We start from the raw sequence: 7,611 nt of genomic DNA, 5'->3' as shown, positions 1-7,611 counted from the left end.
GGGGGGGGGGTTGGACCCCCCCCCCCCCCCCATTGAAAAAGACAACCGAGTCCTCAGCTGCCAGCCCTTTCGGCCTGTGCCTCTGTACCTCTGCACTTTACTTCCGCATCTCCTCTGAGTCTCAGTGCTTTTCTCTTTCCTTCTAGTTGTAGAATTTCCACTCAGCCAGCCTTCCTGTGGTTCTGGATGATGTCCGTTTTGTCTTTTAGTCCCAGGTTCAATTCTGGTCAAGGGCACATGCCAGGGTTGTGGGCTTGAACCCCAGTAGGGGGCATGCAGGAGGCAGCCAATCAATGATTCTCTCTCATCATTGATGTTTCTATCTCTCTTCCCCCTCCCTTCCTCTCTGAAGTCAATAAAAATATATTGAAAAAAACAACAATTACAGAAAGCCAAGGTTGGACCCTGGAACTACAAGGGGGAATTCCAAGGTGATTCCAAAGGTGAGCCATATTTGCAAATAACTTATTTAGTCCAACTGACTTCATTTCATGAAGTAGTAAAGAGGAACTGCCTTGGCTGAGGTCTGCAAACTGGACTGTGAGAGTTGGGAGTAGAATTCAGGCCTGTTGACTCCTAGATTAGGACACTATGTGTTGTGTGGCTTTTTTCATGAAACATTAGCTCTCCTTGGGGGAGAGATGTGTAAAATACATGCGGGTGAAGGACAATAAAGAGTGGCATGATCCTTCAAATGTGTAAGTCACCAGAATCTTAACACTAGCCCTTAGCTTACTGTAATTAATCAAATGCCTTGGTTAACAATCCAGCTTTACTACTTATTACTTGTGTGACTCTGGTTGAGTCACTTACCTGTTTGTTTTCTATCTATAAAATATGAATAATAAAATTAATAGTATCTACCTAATAGGGAGATTGCAAGGGATCAATTTCAGAATATTTAAAAAGTGCTTGCTTGACGTAGTGCCTGACCTGGGACAAGTGTGCAGTAACTGTTAGCTATTATTTGTTGAGCATTAACGATGTGCCAGACATTATACTAAGAGCTTCATAGATGCCTCCCCTAATATGCACAACACTTCTGTGAAGCAGGCATTCTTTTTGTTTGTTTGTTTTAAATGTATTTTTATTGATTTCAGAGAGGAAGGGAGAGGGAGAGAAACATCAATGGTGAGAAAGAATCATTGATCTGCTGCCTCCAGCATGCACCTCACTGGGGATCAAGCCTGCAACCCGGGCATGTGCCCTGACCAGGAATCGAACTGTGACCTCCTGGTTCATAGGTTGATGCTCAACCACTGAGCCACACTGGTTGGGCAGGCAGGCATTCTTGATCAAGCCTTCCCGATGAGGAGAGAAAGGAGGACTGACTGAGTTTGTACCATTTGCTGTATTGGTCATTTGAAATTAGGCATTTTGTAACCTCTGTCCACATAGGTGATATGTAGAAATATGCGATGGTGATAATATCTTTCTGGAGGCAACATTTGTGAAATTTTTGAAAATCTTACTAAAGCTTCTTGAGTTTGAAGCCTGGCCCTTGTGCTTCTTAGTGTCTTCTATTCATCTTCATGATCCCTGACATAGTCTAGACCAGTGGGCGGCAAAATCATTAGTCAACAGAGCCAAATATCAACAGTACAACGATTGAAATTTCTTTTGAGAGCCAAATTTTTTAAACAAACTATATAGGTAGGTACATTGTTATTAACTTAATTAGGGTACTCCTATGGCTTAGGAAGAGCCACACTCAAGGGGCCAAAGAGTCGCATGTGGCTCTCGAGCCACAGTTTGCTGACCATGGGTCTAGACCCTTTCTTCACCCATAGTGTTCAGTTAATGTTTGTCAAATAGACAAGTTGATCAGTTGTCTCCTCCTGGGTCATTTATCCTTTCCTCCCCTCATGAGTGCAATGGATAGTTTATTGAAGGACTATTTATGCTAGTAGAAACATTGAAAACAACCTTAATGTCCAGCTACAGGAAAATGGTTTAATAATTAATGATGCACTCATATATTGCAATAGCTATCACTTACACTGTGCCATGTATTTGTTTATAAGCAGTTTTAATGTGATTAACTCGTTTAATCTTTAGAACCACGTTGTGAAGTAGATACTACTATGCTCATTTTGCAGGTAAGAAAAAAGAGCCAGAGAGGTTAATTAATTTGTCCAATGTCACACAGCTTGAAGGTAGCAGTCAGTATTCAAACTCCGACAGCTTGACTCCAGAATTTGTTTTCTCAGCCACTGAACTAATCTGTCTCCCAGAGAGCAAATAAATGGTGTAATAAACCAATAGTAACTTGTCTCAGAATAGTATTTCCTTTGCCTCTAATAAGGGCTGAAGTGAATGAATACATATATAGAGAAAATGATTATAGTATACTCTAAATAGGGGAGAAAAACAGGATATAACATATATACATTATTATCTCAACTATGAAAAGTTCTAGAAAAATACACAGGAAATGAGAAAGAAAATAGGCCAAAAGGTAAATTCTGCTTGTGGCCAATTTTTCCACCTTGCTTCTTTATACTTGTCTGACTTTTCTAAATTTCCCAAAGCAAACTTTATCAGTAAAATCAGTGGGGGAAACTATTAAAAATAGATTTTTAAAAAAACATGAGACTATATAGAAGTAGGTTTAGAACAAATACAGTGGGGCCTTGACTTACGAGTTTAATTCATTCCGAGACCGAGTTCGTTAAGGAGCTCGTTAACTCAAATTACTCTATCAACTCAATGCAAAAAATCGGCCGAGAGACAGCTGGTATCTCAAAAAACTCGTTAGTCGGGACACTCGTAAGTCAAGGCCCCACTGTACCAACTGGTATCAAACACTGGTTCTCCCTGCCGCGCTAAAAAAAATCTGTTAATCACAAAGAAGTTTCATTGACCAACATCTTCTCTTACACAAAGCCTGACCATTACTGCAGGTTAGCAGATAGTCATTCTCAGGTCATGGACACACAGTAGGCAGCTTCCACTTTTGTTCTGATAGGTATCCCTTGAGAGAAACCAATTTTTTTGGATCTTTTTGAGATAATTTATTATAAGCATCTTTGATTCCACAGAGTCCATTTGCCCCTGTATTTCCTGCCATTCCTGGTGCATCTGATCTCCTGGGTATAGCTTATGAGTTCTGCCCCCAGGCAGCAGGGCAGCAGTTTTGGCAGCTGCAGTCTGTTAAGTGTCAGTGACATTTGATAGGCTTATCTAGCCTTTTGCAGCCCTGAGGCCAGAAATGGCATTTAAAAAAAAAAGGCCTTGGTTTCAACACACAGCACAGTGCAACACTCACTAATGGCGTTTAAGCAATTCACTTTACCCCTGAGCCTCAGGATTTTTATCTGTAAACTAGAGGCCCGGTGCACAAAAATTTGTGCACTGGTGGGGGAGGGGAGGGTGGAGGGGTGACCCTCAGCCCCACTTGTGCCCTCTCACAGTCTGGGACCCCTCGGGAGATAACCACCTGCTGCCTTAGGCCCACTCCCCGGGCGGCAGATGGCAGGCCCGATCTGTCGGTGCCTGCCCTGCCTCCCTGGGTCACGCACACGGCAGTGCTGATCCGGGGGTTGGGGTGCCGCCCTGGGTCGGGTCACACACGGGATGCCCGGACGGGCTGGCAGATCACTGATGCCCCGCCTGGCTGCCCCGAGTTGGGTCACACACGGATGCCCGCCACCCCGGGTCGCAGATAGCAGGCCCGGATGGCGGCAGGGCAGGCGGGATGGCGCTGTCCCGCCCTGCCTGCAATATGCAAATTAGCCGCCATCTTTGTTGGCGGCTAATTTGCATATCATGCTGATTAGCCAATGGGAGGCGTAGCGAAGGTACGGTCAATTACCATGTTTGTCTATTATTAGATAGGATGGGGATGATAAAGAACCTTACCTGCGTGACTCAATGGTTGAGCTTTGACCTATGAGCCAGGTGGTCACGATTCGATTCCTGATCATGTTTCTATCTCTCTCTCCCTTCCTCTCTGAATCAATAAAAATATATTTTTTAAAAAAAAGAACTTTACCTACCTCACAGGTTATTGTGAGTCTGAAGAGGACTCAAGTGAAATAATGTATATGCAAGCCATTTGTAAATGGATTTATATTCTTGTGAATTCTCTTTCTTTATTTGTAGCTTCCCACTTTTTCACACCCTTTGGAGTCACTGAGAAAGGCTAATTGAAATGAAATTAATTAACATTAAAATCAAGGAGCCTGTCTAGAGGGAAGAACCTTGATGGGAAGGGAGCTGGAGGAATATTGTGGGGGTTTGAGGGATGTTGAAGAGAGAGGTGTAGAAAAGTGAGAGGGTGACTGTCAGGAGTAGAACTTTGTGGAAAAGGATGCTGTAAGGTGGGTGCTGTAAGTCTTGCTCATGATGTTTGGTGTAACACCATTTTGCCTCCTTAACAAACTATCAGTAAAGCTTCTCTCATGTTTTCTTGGAGGGAGGTTTGTATTCATCCCCTTGCCCCCATGCATTAATCTCATGCTAAGATTGGCCTTAAGGCCAGAACAGGAAGAGCTCAAGATGACTTAAGTGCACTAGGGTTCTAAAATGATCCATCCTCCCCAAAGTGAGGATTGAATGAGAACATGCACATAGACTGCCTTGCACACAGTAGATATTCAGTACATGGTGATAATTATTATTGTGAACCAGGAGAAATTTTGCTAATACACAAGTGATTTGATAATGGAGACTTGATTTTTCCTTTATTTCCTACGACAGGGCTGGACACTGAATCTGATTGGGTGAAGGGCAGACCAACCACACCTGTGCCCACACAATAGGTCCAGTTCTCTGACTGATCCTGATCACACTGTTGCTCATACCTTACTCTGAAGTCTTGGAGCCACCAGGCCACTGGTTGCTCTACTAGGGGCTATGTGGCTGCCATGTGGTCCTACCATGAGGTCTATGTCTGGTGTTAAGCCTCTGCCTTCTAGTATCCTCTCCTGCCCGCACTCCATGCTCCACTGGCCCATCTGTGCAGGAACAGTAGGAGCAGTCCCTGGGTGCTTAAATTAGAGATACTGTTATTCTATTCCTATTTTCTGACTTAGGTTCTATAGACTTAGCTGTCTCTAGGTATCTTTATCCTTGAAGCGGACAGCACTGAGGCCCAAGGTTAAACAATAGGTGCTGAACGCATTCAGAGGAGAACCGGAAAGGCTATCTAAGGGTCTTGATGATCATCTATAGTGGAGTGAGAAGAAGGGTCTGAGAGGACACTTTCAACTGCCTGCGCCCCCCCCCCCCACTGGTGAACTTAATAACACCTCCAATTCAAGAGTACTATGAAAATATTGTTTTGAGTAGGTTGTTGTACATTTACATTATAGAGTAGGGCATTATTTGTGTTAGCCAGTACAGTGCCTAAAATGGTGATGGAGAAACGCATTACCAAAAATATTATTTATGAACAAAGACTGAGATTGTGAGGGGCTGAGATAGTGTCCAGAGGGAAGTAGGTATCTGTACTTCTTAAGGGGAAAAAATACTTGTCAAGGTAGGAGCCCCAGAGACAATAGGTATGGAAGCCTCATAAATAGGCTAGGGAGGGCAGAACTGTCCCCCAGTGAATGGTTCAGCCTCCTGCCTCTCACGTAGAGGTCAAAAAGCCCCAACTGACCAGACAGCAAGCTTGAGGGAGCAGCCCCTAAATGGGGTAGCCCACAGCTGCTCCCATCCTGGAAGCTTGCTGGGAGTACTCCTACCAGCCTGCTCTTCTGCCTCAGAGTCCCAGGAACTTCTTGGACTTATCATGTCATCTGTGTTCATTTCAAGTCTGCAAGTCAAGAATCCACAATAAGAGTGTTCTTTGCTTCCCCCATATTTGGTTAGAGTGCTGGTAAAGACAACTATGGAGTTAGGACTCCACAACGTTCTACAAAAACTTCTCTGTTTCTGGTTCTTGACACAAAAGCGACACAGAAGAAAATGATGAAGGCTTTCAATGAATGTCGAAGAGGGTTCGAATTCCAGCCCTTCCATTTCTGAGGTGACTTCAGTTTCTTCAACTATCCTAAGGCCACCACCTATGTAATGATGAGGAGATACAATATAATCAGCAGAGTGCTTTTGCTCTGCAAATCGTAGGTATTATTTGGGTGTCCCCTTTTTCATTCCCTCTGTCATTGCCATCCCTCCTATTATATCTCCACCGATGGAAGCTTCCAAGTTGGTCTTTGCACCCCAGGCTTGCAGTCTCTGCTTCTGCCATTCATTTGCTGGAGAAATTAGCATAAAACACAAAAATGCATGTCATGCCCCTACACAAAATCTTTTAATTTAATAGCTTCTAATTTTTTCAGAATAAAGTCTAAAACCTCCCCGAATAGTCTTATGAGTTTGTTTGCTTCCACTCAATCACACCTACATTTTACTGTTAGGAGCACCTTCTGTATGCCAGATACTCAGCTAAGTGCTTCAGAGATGATTTCACATAATCCTGGAAACAGCACTGTCATTAATATCTCCATGTTACAGACGAGGAAAGGGAGGCTCAGAGAGGCTAAGAAACTCACACCAACGCACAGAGATTTGAATTCAGTCTGCTTGTCACCCTCTCCAACTGGAGCTCTTTGTACAGAGCAGTTTCCACCGCAGCTGGGAGGGGCCAGCAGAGAAAACTGTAGGGGTCCAGGATCTGGGGAGGGAGGAAGCAGTGTTTGGAAGAGGGCATTGGGATGAGATGAGGATGCTACTGGTGGTGGGGAGTGGCCACCTTGATTTGGACAGGGAATTCTGGGCCTGGGCTTCAAGCACTGGCTGAGTGTGTACCCCACCTCCTGTGTCCAGAGGACCTAGACTACCTTCCACTCTCCCGTCCCTCCTCCCCTACCACACCACCTTCCCTTCAAGCTCAGAGTCAAGGGGGCGCTCTAGAGGCATCTGAGAGATGATTATGGCCTCAGGTGGTCACACCCTTTCTGCCCGAGCTTGCTCAGCATGCAATTTCCTCTCGCCTTCCTCTAGCAGCCCCAGAGAAGGGAAGGAAACTGCTCCTTTCCTTCCGGACCGACCCCCTTACCTGAGGCCGGTGGCCCACGGGCCTGCAGATACCTTGGGGTGGAAGTCTCACTGTGCGCGGGGCTTCGCCCGCACTCCTTCCTTCCTGTCGGCCGCATTGGAGAGCACCGAGTACGTGAGACGCTGGAGGTTGGAATGTTCTTGCCTAACCCTGTGAAATAGATTTTGTTGCTTCATATTCTACATAAGAAGAAATCGAGGCGTAGAGAAGTTAGTGACTTGCGCAGGGTCACGCAGTCAGTCGGTAGCCCAGCCGGGATTATAGTCCCGTTTATTAGGATGAAAAGAGGGAGAGTGCTGGATTCAACCCTGGGGACCTGGGGTAGAGCCAGCATTTGGGGATCCTAGCCCCGCCGCGTTGCCCCTCCCCCTAGTTCAGGTCTGCCCTCCTGCCCTCCTCTGGAGGAGGCAGGCTCCCGGCATCACGCGGTACCCTAACCAGGCACCCCTAATCCCGAATCTTTGCTCTCTGGCGACCTCCGGAGGGCCAGATGGGTCTGGGGCTCCTTGTGGCGGGGAAACGCAGTCTTCCTGATTATTTGCATAACGGAGACCGTTCGCTTCCCCGCCCCTCCACCACGCTCCTCTTCCCTTCCTCCCCAGTCC

The 7,611-nt window shown here is 45.7% G+C and overlaps 1 protein-coding gene across 4 annotated transcripts in view; it reads right to left on the bottom strand.

Annotated features, from left to right (window-relative positions):
- Positions 1–7,611, bottom strand: part of LOC106727822 — a 13,976-nt gene that overhangs the window by 5,626 nt on the left and 739 nt on the right. For 2 of the 4 annotated variants that reach the window (XR_001364076.1, XM_014547755.1), the window contains exons 2-3: positions 7,007–7,156; positions 5,278–6,011 (exon numbers count right to left, since the gene is read on the bottom strand). Coding sequence is in view for 3 of the 4 variants with exons in the window: in XM_014547755.1 (XP_014403241.1) it covers positions 5,587–6,011; positions 7,007–7,156 (575 nt within the window). In the remaining variant the exon portion in view is untranslated. Of the gene's footprint in view, positions 1–5,277; positions 6,012–6,323; positions 6,623–7,006; positions 7,157–7,611 lie in introns of those variants that run through there. The other 2 variants (XM_014547756.1, XM_014547757.1) reach the window with 2 other exon arrangements.

The sequence above is a fragment of the Myotis brandtii genome, unplaced genomic scaffold (assembly GCF_000412655.1).
Source record: "Myotis brandtii unplaced genomic scaffold, ASM41265v1 scaffold483, whole genome shotgun sequence".
NCBI lineage: Eukaryota > Metazoa > Chordata > Mammalia > Chiroptera > Vespertilionidae > Myotis > Myotis brandtii.
The sequence above is the reverse complement of the archived record's forward strand: the minus strand, read 5'-3'. Positions and strand labels throughout refer to the sequence as shown.